The 18,458-nt window shown below is 38.9% G+C and overlaps 1 protein-coding gene across 4 annotated transcripts in view; it reads left to right on the forward strand.

Annotated features, from left to right (window-relative positions):
- The window catches only part of LOC130677880 (nucleolar protein 4-like), a 34,553-nt gene extending 18,481 nt beyond the window's left edge, over positions 1–16,072 (forward strand). For 2 of the 4 annotated variants that reach the window (XM_057484782.1, XM_057484798.1), the window contains exons 2-9: positions 4,345–4,399; positions 5,438–5,647; positions 7,677–8,008; positions 8,701–8,904; positions 9,209–9,355; positions 11,907–12,121; positions 12,692–12,882; positions 13,022–16,072. In XM_057484782.1, the coding sequence (XP_057340765.1) occupies positions 4,345–4,399; positions 5,438–5,647; positions 7,677–8,008; positions 8,701–8,904; positions 9,209–9,355; positions 11,907–12,121; positions 12,692–12,882; positions 13,022–13,188 (1,521 nt within the window). In that variant the 3' untranslated portion in view covers positions 13,189–16,072. The remainder of the gene's footprint in view (positions 1–4,344; positions 4,400–5,437; positions 5,648–7,676; positions 8,009–8,700; positions 8,905–9,208; positions 9,356–11,906; positions 12,122–12,691; positions 12,883–13,021) is intronic. The other 2 variants (XM_057484790.1, XM_057484806.1) reach the window with 2 other exon arrangements.
- The last annotated feature ends 2,386 nt before the right edge of the window (positions 16,073–18,458 follow it).

The raw sequence follows: 18,458 nt of genomic DNA on the forward strand, positions 1-18,458 counted from the left end.
CACATCTTTCCTACTGACGCATGGACTGCAGCGGCAGATTGCAGCTCATTGTCAGTGGCGTGTCTTTTCGAATAGAGTAGAATGGAGTGGAATGGAACGGAATCAACTGGCTCTTGTTGTATCGAGAGACCCATGGACAAGGGAGAGCAATGGAATGCTCGGCTGTTTATAAGACGATGATGATGATAGGATTAAAGTTGGTGCTGAATGCCGAGTCCGGATGAAGAAGGAGGAGGAGGGTGTATATATATAGATTGGGTACAGTTAGACGACGATAGTGAATATTCAACGGATCCCAAGCAATTTGCACGGATGATGCACATTAGCACACCTCGGTACAATCATGTAATAAATTACGGGCTGGTTAGCCGCCGGCAGGGGTCGGGATTCAATTTTCAAGGCTCTTTCTCTCTCCTCCTTTCCCTCAGTGGACCGAGCTGAGTGTTAAAGAGCAGCAAGGAGTAGAACCTTAGAAGTAGAGTCCCCAGCTGAGCAAGATGCTAGATTATAAACCTGGTTACGTTTGCTCGGTGAAAACCCCGTCGTCTATCTTCTTTCCCTGTCGCCATTAATATTTTTTTATCATTTTTTTAGCACACGTGTGAGGTTATCGTGTTGACGGTGACCCCATCCTTCTCTGCCACTTTATAAGTGTATTCTATATTATATATTCTCGGCTAGCTCGGCTTGGTTATATCTCTAGTCCCCTTATTCGTATACTTCAAGACCATTCGATCTGCTCTGCGGTCCCCTGACGCAACCTGCCTTGGAGCCACTTTGGCGCATAAGTCAACGCTGACGTCAGCTCCTGTCCGTCCTATTTAAGTTTAAGTATGTGATACTCCAAAGCACACATGTACACAAATACATACGCATACAAACACGCACTATACCAGCAGCTTACCCGTAATCATTAATTGTGTTGACAATTCATTTGGCTGATGAGTAACGAGCCTTCTCTGACATATTGAATGTCGTCATTGAGCAGCTACCAATATGACGATAGTAATGTCCGTCAGGTCAGTCGATAACACACAGACCTAATCGTCGGACAAGAGTAATAGCTTTGCTGCTAAAAGTGGCGGTTATGGTAGTGGACGTCCGTGAACTGGATCATATACCGGTCACGCGATCGGCGAAAAGATCTTGGAAGTTTACGGGAGCGGTTTGTTGGTCTCACTGGTATGGTATAGTATAGCGCTAACACACAAATATAGAGGAGACGAGTAGTTACACAGCTAACTCGGGCGAACGAGGAAGTGGAGAAGTAGGATAGGAGGCGTGCGCCAGTTGGAGATCGAATTTGTTAGGCAAACGAGACCAAATTGGGCGACTCAACGGTGCCGTAACTAGAATACCTGAATTACGTAGCGGTTACGGTTGAGGTAACCTGAAATCGAACGCGATGTGATTTTATTAATCACAAGATCAAATCTCAAGGATAATATATTTATGTACATAATATACAATGTGTATAATAGCTAGTGTACAGTCCAGACACAAAACGACGCGACATTTAAAGGAACAAAAGCACCGCTGAGATCTAGATCTCGAAGCTGGAGGAAAACAGTTTGGCATGTCGTTGAGTAGACGGCTCATACAATCTTACGATCTCCAGCAAGCTGATTGGAGGACACCGTAGCAACGTCGCCAGGCTCCTGGACCCAACTGGTGACCTGGCTGACCCGGCAACTCGTTGGGTTTTATCGTCTGGATGGTGTGTCATTGTGAGGATGTTTGTAGCTCGACTGCTGACGCTGGAGTAGTGCTTTGCCGGATTTTCTGGTTCGCTTTGCTCTGTTACAATAACGCGAGCAGAGTCCACATGATGTGTGGCAGCCATGGAAAGAGATGGTGGGAGCGGAATTCTCTGCTGAGCGACAAACAATTGCCGCCAAGTGGCTTAATTGCAGTCAACTAAACAAATGCTGTTCGTTACAATACATATCTATGTATGCAGTATATACATATAAATACATATGACATATGTATGCATGGAGTGTATAATATAGTTGTAGTTACATAAACAACAGCAAGTCCCTGGACGCGAGTTGATATGCCTACTCGTACTCGTTGATGGGTTGGCAACGTCCCCGAGGGTACACTCATGACACCCGGTCGGACAGGTCCGCGAATATCATCATCATCATCATCATTCTCAAGCTAGTCCTTCCCGTTTACTGGACCCTCTGTTCCCACGTCACTGGTTGACCTGCGTGTGAGAACCGAGTCATCTGTCTCATCAACTTTTATGTATCATAAAAAAAAAAATAAGCGTTTCTTCGGGCACACTGAGTCCGTAATACACAACAGACGATACGAGTTATTGTTTGTTAAAAAATACAGACCCGCATACTGTTTTGTGGAAAAAATACGTAGATGGATGACAATAACAAGACAATTTAGTTAAATATGTTTACCGAGACAAGACAAATGCGTCACAGCACCCGAGTTAGGTAGCAGTAGACTGGCGTGGTAGTGTAGGTGTGCGGCTGAACGTGTTCCTGCAGTGAGATTCCCATTTATCAGAGGACATCCGCCGGAAGTGGGGCGGTTCCTGCGTAGGTGAGAGAACAGCATTGCCATTTGGCTGTGTGGTTCCCTCTTGTTCCCTCTTTCCTCTCCTCTATCTTCCAACGGAGGATCTGCCGCTTTGCTTCAGACTTCTGACAGCTCGGTTTTTAATTTCCTTAAACTTCTATCTGAAATTATTCTGACAATTTCTTCCTCTACCCCAGATCAAATTCAGGTTAATGCTGAATAATTAATTACGACATTCTTTAAATATCTGACGTTACGTCAAACTCCGTTCTGTCTCTCCCTTTTCTCTTCTCTTTCGGAGCTTGAACTTTGGGTTAAAAAAGTTTAGTCAATAATGAAGAATTATTAAACTTTAGAGTAACAGCATTTGTATTCATATTCATATATAGTTATTTATATATTCTGCGATTATAAAAGAGCTGAACGTAGTGTGAAACTCGTTGAATGTGAAAAATAAGGAGAATAAAAGGCTATCGGCGGACAAGCGTGATGGATGATGGGAAGAAGGCGGTCACAGAGTTATATAGTAGAGTAGAGTAGTGGTTTTGTTGGTGGCGAGCGGTGTAAGAACCTCGTTTCGTTTTTGGGTCGCGGTGCAGATGCCTTTTTCACCGAATGCCTACACTACCGCCGCAGCAACTCTTTATCCATCCATCCATCCATCCAACTCAGCCTAGCTCTATACTCTATACCAGCACATTACGAACGAGTAGTTCGCGGCGTAGCACCACAAGCCAACAAAAGAGACAGGGACAGGGACAAACGTGAGTGTGCTGGCTGCGCTGGTGAGCTCAGAAAAAAGCCTGTAGTTTAATAGTTAGGTTGTTGCCGAGGAGATCGACAGCAAACGTTTCGCCGGTCCCCGGACCCCGGTAGGTTTACTTGTAAGTGCACTGAGCATAGCAAAAGCTATTTAATACTGTACCGTCCAAGTAGTGTGAGCGAATGGGGAATACCGGTCGACCTTCTGATGTTGCAACGCACAACGTCGTTGAGACTTGGCACAGATAGACCACCTATAGTTTTACGTTCCTTCTACAACTTCCAATCAACTCCTCTCTCTCTTTTTTTCTATATCGGCATTCTCTTCTAGGACTTGCGCAAAACCCGTTGAGATATATAAGTATAAGTATATAGATAGATATATGTATGTATATGCCCGAACTAAAAGTTGCAAGGCCTATGGGAAACCCCGTTAATTTTAAACCGTCGAATCAATCACCAGCTGTCGGTTGTCGGTCCGACTGTTGCTGATTCCAGATACTCGCAGCAAATCGATTACCACGAGGAGGCCGGTGCACGCGATGTGATTTCTTTCGCCAATTCAAATTTACTGTACTCTTATGGGATACCAGCAAGTCCTGGTACTTACATGGTATGATAAATTTACGACGTGTGTGTCTGCATGTAGAAGTTAAGTCTTGGAGCCTTGGGAGGAGAGACTGCCAGCATGAGGACTCGGTTCGTTCGTGAACACCTTGGATGTGGAGACGTCGCCTGCCGCGCATCCGATTATCCACTCGAACCATTTGCATGCAAATCGCTCGTGTCACGATCGAGACGCGTGGCCTGCACCTATACCCGGATAAAATTCTACATCTGCTATACACCTACTGCCTATAGCCTCTGCCTCAACCTCAACCTAAACCCCAACCTGACCCCTCACTTTTATATCTACAATCTACACATACTTATATATATATATACACTAAACGTATCTGATATTTATAGACTATAAAATAAATAAATGTAAATATGTTGATAAACTTTTGGTTAACGGTTTACTTGTTGGATTTGTTTCAGGAAAATATTTCGACCCCAGAGCCTGCAGATATCACCGAAGACGATCATTATTCTAGTGAGCATACCTCAATATTTATATTTTACTTTATCTGTAATACTTTTAAGTACCAGTTAATTTATAGACTTGGGAATAAATATTTAAAAAAGTTATAAATATAAAAATAAAAATCAGGTCCGCGCGGTCGCGGTGGTGGTGGTTAATAAGTTAATCAATAGGAATGTAATTAAAATAAAAAAATGGGTATTTTAGCTTTGTCAGAAGGTAATTGCATCTATATCCAGCGGTATCGCTTTTGTAGCGTGACTGTGTGCATCGAGGGGCCAAGAATATCGAGATGATGGTAGAGAGAGACCGAGACGTACGGTGGGATAACGCTTGAAATAATATATAACCGAGTAGAGTGAAGTACGCGGGCGGAGGATGAGGATGAGGATGAGGATGAGGACGAGGAGAAAGAGGAGTCGGTCGGACGGACAGGCAAGAATTAGTTTCTCTTGTTCGGCTCAGAGCTCTGACGGTGAGATGAGCGAGAGCAGAACCGAGTGTGTGACGGCATCGGGCCAGGTCGTAGTCGGTGCCGTTTTCGGTAGATGACCTAAATTTTGACAGGAACAGGAGGTGTCTCGTCGCTGACGCCATCGTGCTATCGGGTATGCTTGAATCATTTACAAGAACCGCGTCCATGTATTCTCCATCACCGTTCTCTCAATATATATCTATATATATATATATATATACATATGTATATACCCCAGCACCCTTTGGATCGATAAATTTCTGGCTTTCCCAACCTCCTGTCGCATTTCCTCTTCACATAACACACGTTACATCATTATATAATACATTATTCACATGACTAAAGTCGCAGTCGAGTAATTTGTTGTGTTTCTGTTTCTGTAAAACTAATCGCGTGTCCATTTTTAATTATAATTGATTTGTCGATTAAATGTAACATATCCTGGCCTCTGGATGTCACGCGATTTATTTTAAAAATAAAAAAAAAACAAAGACTAATTATCAGTTGATTAATTAACTAACTTATTAATAAATTAAATAGAGAGTCATTGGCACGATTATTTTTTAATTTGGCAGCCACGCTCATGAAAGACGCGGATAAGCTGAAGCTGATGCTGCTCGCGTGGAATTATAATCTTCAGCAGCAGGCCCAGGCGCAGGCTGCATCTGCGGCACTGTCGCCAAATAACTCATCAACTACAACAGCCAACACCATTGGCACACCTGTCACCAGCCAATCAGCCATTTCCACGGCAAACAACACCATTAACAACTGCACACTCACAGGTAACACGCTTTAGTCATCATTTTAATCGCCTGTTTATCATTCCCTGCATTTTTTTTTATTTATAATCATCAATTAATTAATTAATTAATTAATTATTACACTAGAGTGTCTCTATACAATTTCATTGCACGGTAAATTAGGCTGATAGATTGACTCATGTACAGTAAATTTATTTAAATAAATTCTGACATTTAAATTGGTGACATTAAATGACGATACGGGATTATAAAATTTTGTTTGATTCGTCAAAACAGTCGCGAGACTTTTGGTGACATCAGGACCCGCATTGTCATGTGTCATAGTTATAAAATAGGAACGTTTGGTAAAATGAAAAATATAAAATTTTTTAAATGTTTTTTATAAATTGGAGAATTGAAAGGCGAGTGAACATCAAACGCGACTAAACATTTAATTGAAATGGAATGTGTCCAGCGAGGATGAATTTTAGTTTGAGCCGAGTGCTGCTCGTACGGCAATTAAATAAATATACGGGTGAGTCACCTCGCTGATGGAGTAGAGTCGGAGAGTCACGAGTGAAATTAAATGGAAGAACGTCAACGGCTGAGCTGCTATACAACACAACAGAACGGTATCGGGTAAAGTGATCTGGTTATCGTCATTTTTATCATTATTACAATCAAGCCGTCAACGTCGCCAACACTGAAACAACAGTGATAAGAAACGAGTGCGTGGAACTTGATATACAATCCATTGGTGGTTGCAGAGCAACTTGCGGAAGGATAATTTACTCCTTTCTCGAGCTCTGGGTTGTTTTTTTGTTGCTCGTCCTCGGAACAAAACGCCGCGTCTACTTGATCCTACTCAGCTACACTCGTGCCGGTCAGATGCGAAACTGGTTATGCCGGCTTGCGTCTTGTACTCGTCGGTTGCGTAACGAACCAGCTTTCGGCCGTAGTAGTTACTGGTCTCTGGTCTCTGGTCTCTTCTTTCCTCGGCTAAGCAGCGACCATGGCCACGCTAAAGCCGGTAATTCTTCAACGACTCTAGGAAAAGATATCTTACTCTTTTTTTTCCAAGTCTCCGTCTCGCTTTTTCTTTTTATCTAAAAGTTATCCCAGAAGAGCTGACCGTCCAATCGATTCCACGCCGATAAAACCCGGAGAGAATAAAAAGTCTGAATGAGAAAAGTATTAAAGTAAGAAACAAAGAATAAGAACAAGAATAAAAATAAGACCAAGACCAAGACTAAGACCAAGAATAAGAATAAGAACAAGTAGTACAAGTAGAAGAAGTAGAAGAAGAAGAAGAAAATGCGGCTGCTGTACAGTTGGTATATCGGTTTCCTTTAGAGGCGATAGCGAGGTCGAAAGAATAGCCGGAGGACGTTGGCGCAGGATTTCAGGTTCAGACCGTAGTGCTTGGCTAGAAGAACCGAGTTGTCGTCAAACGAGCAGCGAAAGGAGAATGGGAATCCGGCTCCGTGGATCTTCGTAACCGGCTTTCTAGCCGGGAACTCCTTTAGCGATAGCCCGGGGTGCTGTTGTGTACTTTGTCTGCCTCCGAGGAATTGCCGAGAGACAATCTCGGCTCCACAGTACACACCATTATCTAGCTATCCGCCTAGTCGCCTCCCTTCTCAAAGCTATACTTACCTATCTGCTCCCCATACCCTACCCGGCATAACCGGCAACTAACCTTCAGCGTACTTGTTCTCGGATCCACATAATGGCAAACACTCCGCTGGATCCCGTGACATGTTTCTGAGATTGCTAAAATGCCAACCAATACCTCGGGCTCTGTTTCACAATTTCGAGCTCGTGCTGACGTAACCCGGTGCTAACTCACATCACCGCAGCTGCTCCATAGACTCTATCGACTCTACTGTAGACCATCGCAGCTTCATTTTTTATTATTTATTATTTTTTATTCCTCATTCTCCGTTGCCTCATCATTCCCGGTACACATTCACACACACATATATATATATATACATTCATATTTATATTTATATATGAAGCAACAGATCCCACCAACATGAAATAACGTTATACTTTTTTGTGTGTCTAGACTCACGAAATGGGACGTCAGAGCTCGGGGAATTATCCTCAGCGGTCCCTAGTCTCGGCACAGTTTCTGGCGTCGGAGGCGAAGACATGGCGTCGCTGTGGGCGTCCTATGCCATGGGACTAAAGAAGACACCGCCGCCAGCGTCATCCTGCACACCCTCGCGGTCAGACCGGGACCGGGAGTCGAGTCCGACCGGGGGCGAGGGCGCCGGCAGCGCCCAGGACGAGACCAGCAGCAGTGGGAACAAAGAAGACGAGGATGACGACGACGAGGACGTCGACGAGAGACTCGACCCACGACACCACGACCCAGAGCGTCTCAAGGCGTTCAACGTGAGTATAATAACCACTTATTTACCCAGTCCGTCAGTTATTTATTTATTCATTTATTCAAACCGCTAATGCATAACACGATTGCATAATTTCATTTAATTAAATCAGCAGTTACTCCGAGTTTATTATTTATTGTTAAGTACAAGTTTATATTATTTCGACTGCTCATTAAAACGGCATTGCTCTATGAACTTGGAGTCAGGAGTCGGGAGTCGCGGGCAAGGGAGAGGGAAAAGGGAATTAGACAAGTGTTTTAATTTCTTTGTTTACTTTAATTATACTTTTACTCAGCAGAGTGCTTTGTATATAAGACTCGAGTTGGCTTTTAGTACTAAAGAGCGTCAGAGGCTTCACACAACCGGCTAGTGTATTCTGTATTGTGCTGTGTTGTGTCTAGCTCACTCACTCATTCACTCACTTGCCGCCGGTAGCTCTCGTTAATTAATTACAATTAGTTTAATCGAGCCACGGCAGGTCCCCTTTAACGGTTTAATTCTTAATTCCTACACAGCGATCTCTGTAAAGTAAAGCGTGGATTCCAGACCCTGTAGTTTCCCTCTCTCTAGTTCTCAATACATATATATTTATACAAGTATAAACTAAGCGACGGCACCCCATCATCATCATCATCATCATTATCATTATCGTCATCATCATGATTCTCTTACTCATTGTCCTCTCGATTCCGGCAGATGTTCGTCAGACTGTTCGTCGACGAGAACTTGGACCGCATCGTTCCAATCTCGAAGCAGCCAAAGGAGAAGATCCAAGCAATTATCGACAGTTGCACTCGACAGTTTCCCGAGTTTGCTGAACGCGCGAGGAAGCGAATCCGAACGTATCTGAAGAGCTGCAGGAGGAACAAGAGGGGCAGAGAAGGCGCACCTTGGGACGCGGTAAGTCTACCTTTATGTTTAATTTTATTTTATATTTTTGTTGCTCTGGTGGTCGGAGTGAGTCTCTGGTGGACGTAAAATGGGACAAAGAAATAATAAAAATAAGTTAAGACCGAGAGCGAACCCCAGAGCCCACATTGCTTATTTCCGGAATGCCTGGAACGCATCTCACCGCTGATGTTAAGCTCGGCTCTTTACTTTTAAAAATTTTTTTTCTTTTCCTTGGTCGTTTGGTTTTATTTAGCTCCGTTGTACTCTCAGTGACGGTTAAACTTTATTTAGTAATTTTATTTTATTATTTCAGGCGAGACCGACGCCGGCTCACTTGACCTCGGTGCAGGCGGAGCAAATTTTGGCAACGGCTTGCGAAAACGAGAGCGACAACGCGAAACGCATGAGGCTGGGGCTCGAGCCGGTCTCACAGCCCATGCCCACACTGCCAGCGGCTACGGTGAGTAAACCATTCAGCGGAGACTAATAACTCACGTCGAATGCTCCCAGTCCTTCTGCCCTCTTTTTTATCCCGTTCCTCTCTCTATCTCCATCTCCATCTTCATCTTCATCTTCTCAGTCTCAGTCTTGGTCTTCATCTACACGTTCTAATTTTGTCCCATAAAAAATTGTCTATCCACCCGTTTCTTTTTCTCCAGCTTAATAAAAAGAAATACTTAAACATATATGCACACACTCACATGCACATCAGCATCAGCATCAACAGCAGCAGCCAGCAACCCGGAGAAGTGCGTATAGTGTGAGTGGGTATTTGCGTCGAGTATTAAGATTAAAGAGACCAGAGAGCAAGTAAACTCGAGAACACAGTACGCAAGTGTTGCGTATGTGAGTTGTTTGGTTGTGTGCTGGTTAAACTCCGACTCACTCGAGTACAGTGTGTATATATTTTATAGCCTATAGCCGTAGCCATAGCCAGTAGTTTACATTACAACACATAACAGAGCTACGTGAGTTGGAAGTTGGGACTTGGGACTACTGCGCTGTTGAGGTATACGGCACATTTAACAGGGGCAGAACGCTGATAACCTCGCGGTTGAATCGTGCTTACCTCTCCCACTTTGGCGTCTCGGTGTCGTCTCAATATATTCACACACATATACATACACACGTACAGACGTAGACGCACACATTGAGCGTAAATCGGCCGTGCACTCTGGCCCCTCCGGCGTCGACAAATAAAAAATAAATAGGAAAAAAAATGATGCAACCGAGCTTGCTCAAGCAAAGCGAAGTGTACAGTAGGAGAATTGCGAGCGATAAAATCGCGGTTCTCTTGGGCTTATCGCCGGTTACTGTTGGCTTGATCAATGGATTTAACACACTTGGACTAAATTCCAGCTGGTTCCAGGATTACGCGTAAAGTCTGTGCTGTCCGTCCAACGAAACGAGTTCCCGGTAACGTTTCGAGTTGTTTAAACAGTCGCGCTATCTATTTTGAAAATCCCTGGCGATAACCCTCGACCTCGGGCTAACCCATTAGAGAAGTAAAAGAGAGAGAGGGAGAGGGGACAGAAGGATCGCTGACTGGCTTCAATGCTGCTCAACACAGCCATCGGTCCCTGCACCTATATAATTGACGTCAACGCCACACAGCTTGGCTTTCATAAAAACACCTCCCTACATCCGGCCCAAGATCTCCCCGTCTGAATAATCATCATCGCAACTTACAACTCGGGTATACGGCTGCTATGAGCTGGTTCATCTCCTCTGTACTGCTCGCGAGTGTTTTCTGCTGCCACTGCTTCTCCTTCTTTTACCGAATTCCCAACTTGTATATTACTCACCCGTTCAACTCACACACACTCTCACACTAGCACAGTACAGCAGCATCTGGTCCCCTCTTTACAACTCGAGCATCACCAGTTCTTACTTTTCATTGCGTCTTGAATCGTTAAGTATCTCTCCCTCACTACACAAACTATTGGACTTTATTTTTTTACCCTCATTGTCTTAACCCAGCTCATCACCTCTCCATCTCGTCGATTATTAGTCAGTTTATTCTTATTATCATTATTATTATTGTTGTATTAATCATCATTACTTGATAATCATAACCAGCAAGACGTTGTCCGTACAACGAATCCCTCGATTTAATACTGATTCGCTCTGGCACTTGCTGGCTTATCTTTTTTGTTACGTCGTCGTCATCGGTGGCTGTCCGTTGTCATTTGTAACAGAGCTTAGTCTCAATGAGAGCTGGATGCGAATAAGAGATATCGAGAACTGAGAATTAAGAATCATTGTAACAAAAAAAATCTAAGAGGGAGAGGAGAGGAGGAGTGACGGATGCTGGGACAAAGTGTCGATGTGTGAATGTGACTAGACCGTGCGTTGTTATTTGCGTTGCTTGCAATGAGAAATTATGTCGATGCCGGTCTATATACCAGCGAGTGATTGTACAGATTGACTCACGTCTGTTACATTACTTGGCTCTTCTTATTCTATTCGTCTATTGATGCTCGAATAAGAAAACGTGCCGACGTGCTGAGCCACGATGACGAGTGCAACGGTATTAGAAATGATGATCGATAACCCGACAATTTACATCTGGGACTAATCATCGTCCGCGTATATATAATATATACATATATGTATTATATATACTTATAAACGTACAAGCGGAAAGTTTAATTATTATTACAATGAGAAAAAAAAACCTGAGGGTCATTCATAAGCAACAACAGCATCGGCATCATCACCAGCAGCAGCTTTGTGATTATTCGCAGGATGAGCACCGACAGGTACTAAAAATTAAACTCAAACAGATGAGTTAAATGCACCGTGTACATCTACTCAATATAAAACTCAAGCTCCGTCCAATAAAAGTAGAACGCGACGTAAAAAAATTAACTTTTGTCGATAATAAAATATCAGTTAATGAAGAAACGCTACTGACACAGATTATAGTCGCCATAAAATACAATATTATTTATATTATATTTATATCAATAATCATAATGATAATAATGATTATTTTTTTAATGTTTCAGCAAACGGACGTGCGGTCGAGCTTGGAGCACTTCTCAAGCACTCCAATAAAATCGCTACCAGGAAAGAGAGAGGACACACCGCCGACGTCGATGACATCCCTCGCGCCTCTCACCAGCTTGGCCAGTTTACCCAGCAGTACCCTCGCCTCAACGCCTCTGTCGCTTGCACCAACATCCAAACTATTGACGTCCTCCGACAACAAGGGTCTTATGAGGTACGTTTATGCAACCGATCATCGTCCAGCTCATATATATATATATATATATATATATATATATATATATATATATATATATATATATATACCTAGATATATACATTAAACTGTACTACAGAGAGTTGCTGGTTGCGTAATACAAGCGCTGTAATTCCATTGGCACACAGAACTAACCAAAGTTATTATATACTAGCACAGAGACTCGTGATATTGATAAGGGATTTGGTAACAACGTAAAATATATATATATCTATATCACTCTGCCCCTAATGACTCGCACTTCTTACGTGTAAATGAGATATTTTATTGTCTAATCATCGTCTGATAACCGAAGGCGTTTATTTATTTTAAAAATAAAAAAGATAAATTTTTAAAATATATATAGATTATTGGGTATAATATATATATATATATATAACAAACGGTGATTATCAAGCCATTTACCTTGACTATGATTGACTCTATCTACGAGACAAAAACGATTAAATAACTGAGCACGCGCGACATTAAATGAACCCGTTGATGGATAAATTTCCTGAAGAACAATTTTCCAATTGTGATTTACAGCCAAGCGACGATAGTTAGCTCATCAGCGGTAAACGGCGTGGCAAGTGGCGGTGCACCCACCGCGATGTACAGACCAAACTTCAGCCAAGCATTCCAACGCGCTGGGCCCACCAATGTGCCCCCGACTCTTTCTGCTGGACTTTATCCTACTCAGAGCTTCACATCTGGCCTGCTAAGCAACGGTACACAAAGTAATACTGGTTTTGTTTTTTTTTTAGTTTTATTATTTTTATTTATCGCTACTTTATGCCCGTACTTGATTAATTAATCCGTATGATCGCCCGCGATAATTAATTTAATAATTATTGTAATTAAATATAAATTTTTCAGGACCTACTGATCTGAGTATGAAAAACACGAAGCCGTTGCTAAGCCACAAGTTGAATGCCACTGAAATGACCGCCGTGAGGCAGCTGATAACCGGGTACCGAGAGTCCGCGGCATTTTTGCTTAGATCTGCCGACGAGCTCGAGCAGCTTTTGCTCCAGCAGCCGTAAATTCTGACGGATCATCGACTGATAAACAACAACATCAGCAACACGAAAATCTACTGATAACTGGAAAATTTACAACGCGAGCGAGGAGCGGAAGGAAAATTCGATAAAATTATTATCGACTTACCGGCAGTCGTAATCGCGACTCCCGCCGCTGGCATGGAAAATTTAACAGCCCGGCGGTAAATTTATTTTACTTTTAATGCTGAACAAAAGTTCATCAGCAGCCTAGCTTACGTCTAATTGTTTAATTGCTCGGTACTTTATCACTTTTTTTTATTATTTACTACTTAAAGCTTTGATATAAATATATATTATTATATATTAATTAAAATAACGAGTCTAGTGAATGGATAAGTGTAAATGTACTTTAAGATTAAGTTTAAAAAAAGTAATAAAATGCGCAATTAATATCTAGAGTTTATAATTTTCGAGTGACCACTCATTGGAATAATTAAATATTTAAATATAAATATATGATAATTAATTGAAATTAATAAACAGGGTGTACATAGACGAAGAAACTAAAATATTTACTTAATTAACGTAAGAAATATTATATTATTATTAATGTTTTTGTGTGAATACGTGACTGCTTACGCGAATTATAATAATAATTATTATAAAAATATATAATGAATGTAATTAAAAAATGCTTGATTATTTACGTACTTTACTTGGAGTAAATCAATTGTTTATAATTTTGTTAATGACTCGAGTAATTAAAAAAAAAATGAAAAAAAAAAATGTTGAGATTTGAACGGACGAATGAAAATAAAATAATTCGGTAATTGTATGAATTAAGTTGTGGATTGTATGCTGTACATATTATTTAAGTATAGGTATTTTATGTAGATGTGTATACATAAATTTGTATGGGTAATCGTGTAGATATCGGACACGGCGATAAATGAATATTGAGCGGTTGTTACCAAGCTAAATTATCCATTCGTAATTAATCGTATGTGTGTTATGTGTACATATGGATGCCCTGTATTTACGTACAGAGGATTACGAGCTGTGTCTAATTAACCAGAGCTCTAGGATTAATGTCAACAGACATGCTGAATATTTTTTAAGTATCATTATTATTTTTAACTTTAATAATTATTATTATTATTTATTTACGGTCGACTATGCGTCATAAGCCTCTTCCCCTCAATCGGGAGCACTGTCCGAACTTCCCCCACTTGACCACTCTGAGGAATTTCGTACCAGAGGGCCCGTTATAAGCCTCCGTTAAAATTGTCTAAATTTTAACGACTCAGAAGTTAGCGGACAATTAACAATCTTCAAATTTTTTTTCAACAATTTAATTTGGAAAAAAAAATTTTAAAAATGCTCGTGTGGAAAATTGAAAAAACTAGAGGTGCAATTTTTAAAATATTTTTTTTTTTTAATTTTATCGTTTTTAAAAGAATTTAAAAATTACTAGACGTCGGCTAATTTCAGTATCCGAAATTATAAACTTAAAAAAAATACAAAAATTTATTATCTCTGGTTCGCGGAGAATAATTTAATCATTATGGAGTAAAATATAATTTATTGTTCATAATTGTATTCAAAGCATCTGTTACAATTGAAAGTTTTATTGACCATTATCTTTATTAATAAAATAATTATTTTTATTATTACTGTAATCAATACCATTATCATTTTAATTTTTTGTATTTTAATTCTTATTCGTGTAAGAGATAAGTATTTATTTTAACTCTACACTGTAAAAAAAATCCGGAGTGAACACGGAGTGGATGAGTTTATTTATTTAATTTCCTCTGAGTAAAATTTACTCCGAATTGGAGTGAATGTGGATTTAAATAAAATCCAGACCACTCCGAAATCACTCCGTTGAAAGACAAACTCCCTATTCACTTCCTATACGGAGTGATTTTTTTAAAACTCCGAGCGCAAGTGAATCCGAATTTAAATAAAATTCGCAATCACTTCGAATTTACTCCCGATTTGTTACAGTGCAGCACCAGAAAAATCGGAATAATCGCGTGCGTAAAATATAAATATGACGTTTAAAATCATATAAAATAAAGACAGGCTTATAACGGGTAGTCAAGAGCAAAACTAAACGCACGGTAGTGGGAAGAATTCCCAGAAAAATTTCTCCCACGTCCCCTAGACCAGGCTTATAACGAACAGTCGACTGTAAATATTAATAAAAATAATAGGAATTATGTTTGGCGGTTGGGACCACCTTGTCACGATCGGACAATAGAATTCTTTGTATGGTTGTCTGTACATCACGTGCTACCAAAGAATTTAAAATTAAAAACATTTAATTAATTAACTGAAAAATAATAAATATGTAGATGTAGTAATTGTTGGTAGATTTTTGTTTTTATTATTTTTTAAGACTTTTTTTGCGAGTGTACGGCGAACTACAAACGAACAAACTGACCGAGTCACCGCTACGGTGATTTGAGATTTAAATTTTCGCGCGTAAATTTTTTAAGTTCTATTCGTTGTTTTGTAAATAATTTATATGGAGTAAATTTTCATATAAATATATATATTATATATATAAATAAATAAATATTATTATTAATTATTAAATAATAGATATAGAGGCATATATATATTTAATGCGGCTCCTAAATAAAATAATGAGCACAATGTGAGAGTATATGTGGCAAAGTATGTTATGAACACATTCCATCTGGACAAAGTTTATTTAAAAAGGATATTGATATTGATATATTGATCGAGAAACGTTCCCTTGGTACACTCAATAAAAAAAAAAAGAAGTTTATTATGAAAATATAAAAATAAATAAATAAAAGCGAGCGTAGTTACCCCGCATGTGTTGATTTATCTGATTGATGGTTGGGAGTGCGCTTGGTATTTAATTGTCGTGCCTCGGAAAATAATGTCTCGACAGGTAAAGAATAAAAAAAAAAATATTCCGTAAATTTATAAATTTTCTGACAGCGATTTCGGTTTAGTTTTAATTGTTTAGTTTATCATTTAAATGTGCAATCGCATCATGTGCTCATCGCATAAGTTCCCAGCTTATTCCACAAATAAATAAATAATTAAACAATACATAACATAACATAACATTACAGTTCAATAAAATACAATAGAAATAATCCAGTAACTGATACAGTCATTTAATTAAAAAAATTACCAAATAGATTGATATGCAAACATTTATAATTAGATCATTAACCGATTACTGATTGGATGTGAGTGCACGTTCACATACAGCTTGATAATTAATTAATTATTATTAGTATCAATATAACTGTCATTATTTTTATTTTATATTTTATGTTTTTTATTTTATTGTAATCTTACACTGGAAAAAATTTAAGGAGTAAATCCGGAGTGGGTGACTGTTTATTTATTTAATTCTTTCGGAGTAAATTTTACTCCCAAGGGGAATTTATTTTAATGTTGACGAGTCAAGAGTAAAGTTTACTCCGGGGGGGAGTGAATTTTAATATGAAAACTCCGAGGCAGAGTAAAATTTACTCCGAGTGGAGTTTAATTCGATGTCAAAAGTTCGGTTCGGAGTAAAATTTACTTCAAGGAGAGTTAATTTTAATATTAAAACTCCGAATCAGAGTAAAATTTACTCCGAGGGGAGTTTATTTTAATATTGAAAGTCTGGTTCGGAGTAAAATTCACTCTGAAGGAGAATTTATTTTAAAATTAAAACTCCGAATCATAGTAAAATTTACTCCGAGAGGAATTTATTTTAATATTAAAACTCCGAATCGGAATGCAGATTAAAATAAAATCAAAATTACTCTGAAATCTCTCCGATAAAAAGACAAACTCCATATTTACTCGGTATGCAGAGTAATTTTTTGTAAAAACTCCGCAACTTCGAGTAAATTTGTATTTAAATAAAATCCGTAACTACGAATTAACTCCCGATTTTTGACAGTGTAATTATCTTGGATAAATTAAAAAATTTTAAATGAAAAAAAAAAAAATTACCACGGATTATTGCGATCGGACTTTCGTTTGCCACAACGAGGTGACTCAAGTGTCGATTCCTCTGTGATAATAACAAAACTATAAAAAAATTTATTCTTCATCTTTGATGTCGCCGAAATTATAATAAAATTAAGAATCGCGATCGACAGATTTTTTTCCGCAAGAATATGGAGGATTAGATTATAAATTTTAAAATAAATATTAAATAATATATTATAGAAAAAAAAAAAAAAAAAAAAAAAATACATAAAATAAATGATAAAAAATGATTATTAATTAAAAATATTATTATCATTTAATTGACACTTTTCAATTGTGCCATGAGTATCTTTGTTTATTTTTGTTTCTGTAAGAATAATTATTCGAATAAATATATATATTTATATATATATTTATTTTACTATTAAAATATTAATAATATTAAGAATTATTGATTTTTATGTTATATATTTACGATATAAATTTAAATGGATAAATATATTAATATTAATATTGATATTGATTAATAAATAAATGTATAAGCCGCGAAATTTAACGGAAAGAGACACTTTAGGTAAAAATAATAATAATAATAAGTGCGCAGTGTAATTGTTTTGCCGCACTGTTGTTGAGATAATAAAGGGTTAATACAATTAAATAAATTGGCGGGATGATATGGATCGAGTCTATGATATTTATTATTAAAGTGTCCGTTCCTTAATCCATACGGGTGACAGCTCTACAGTTTATATAATCGTGAATTGATGTATATTAATAAAACATGATGGAAAACGCATGTATTTGTTCCTAAAGAAATTAAATAAAATTAATGAATAATATTCCTAAGGCTTTTTATTCATTGCGCATTACGTTATTTAATTACACACTATTTTTAGTTTTGATTATTTTGAACTTCCCGCTAAGAAAATTTAAACTTTTCAAAAAACTTTCTGGAGACCGACTGGCCTCAAAACGTTTTTACATCATCTGTGGGTACGAAAAGGAGTAAAATCAATGCGATTTGTGGTAAAAAAAAATTTTTAGGTGGCCCGAGAAGAGTTACGGGGTCACACAGGGTCCATGGGTCGTATCTCCGAGATACAGAACGTTACGGACCAGGGACATTTTGCAATTGTTGTCTCTGAAGAACATGGCTGAAAGGAATTTGTATTTTAAGGAACCGTTTGCCGAAAAATAAATTCTCAGGTATCTGTTGGCACGAATACGAAAGATATCAACTCATTTTATCAGCGGGAAATATTTTGGCGCAGCACGAGATGAGTCACAGCAGATCACAACACGAAATTGGCCCTCTGAGGGGTCGATCCTGAGGAAAT

The sequence above is a fragment of the Microplitis mediator genome, chromosome 1 (assembly GCF_029852145.1).
Source record: "Microplitis mediator isolate UGA2020A chromosome 1, iyMicMedi2.1, whole genome shotgun sequence".
NCBI classification, from domain to species: Eukaryota; Metazoa; Arthropoda; class Insecta; order Hymenoptera; family Braconidae; genus Microplitis; species Microplitis mediator.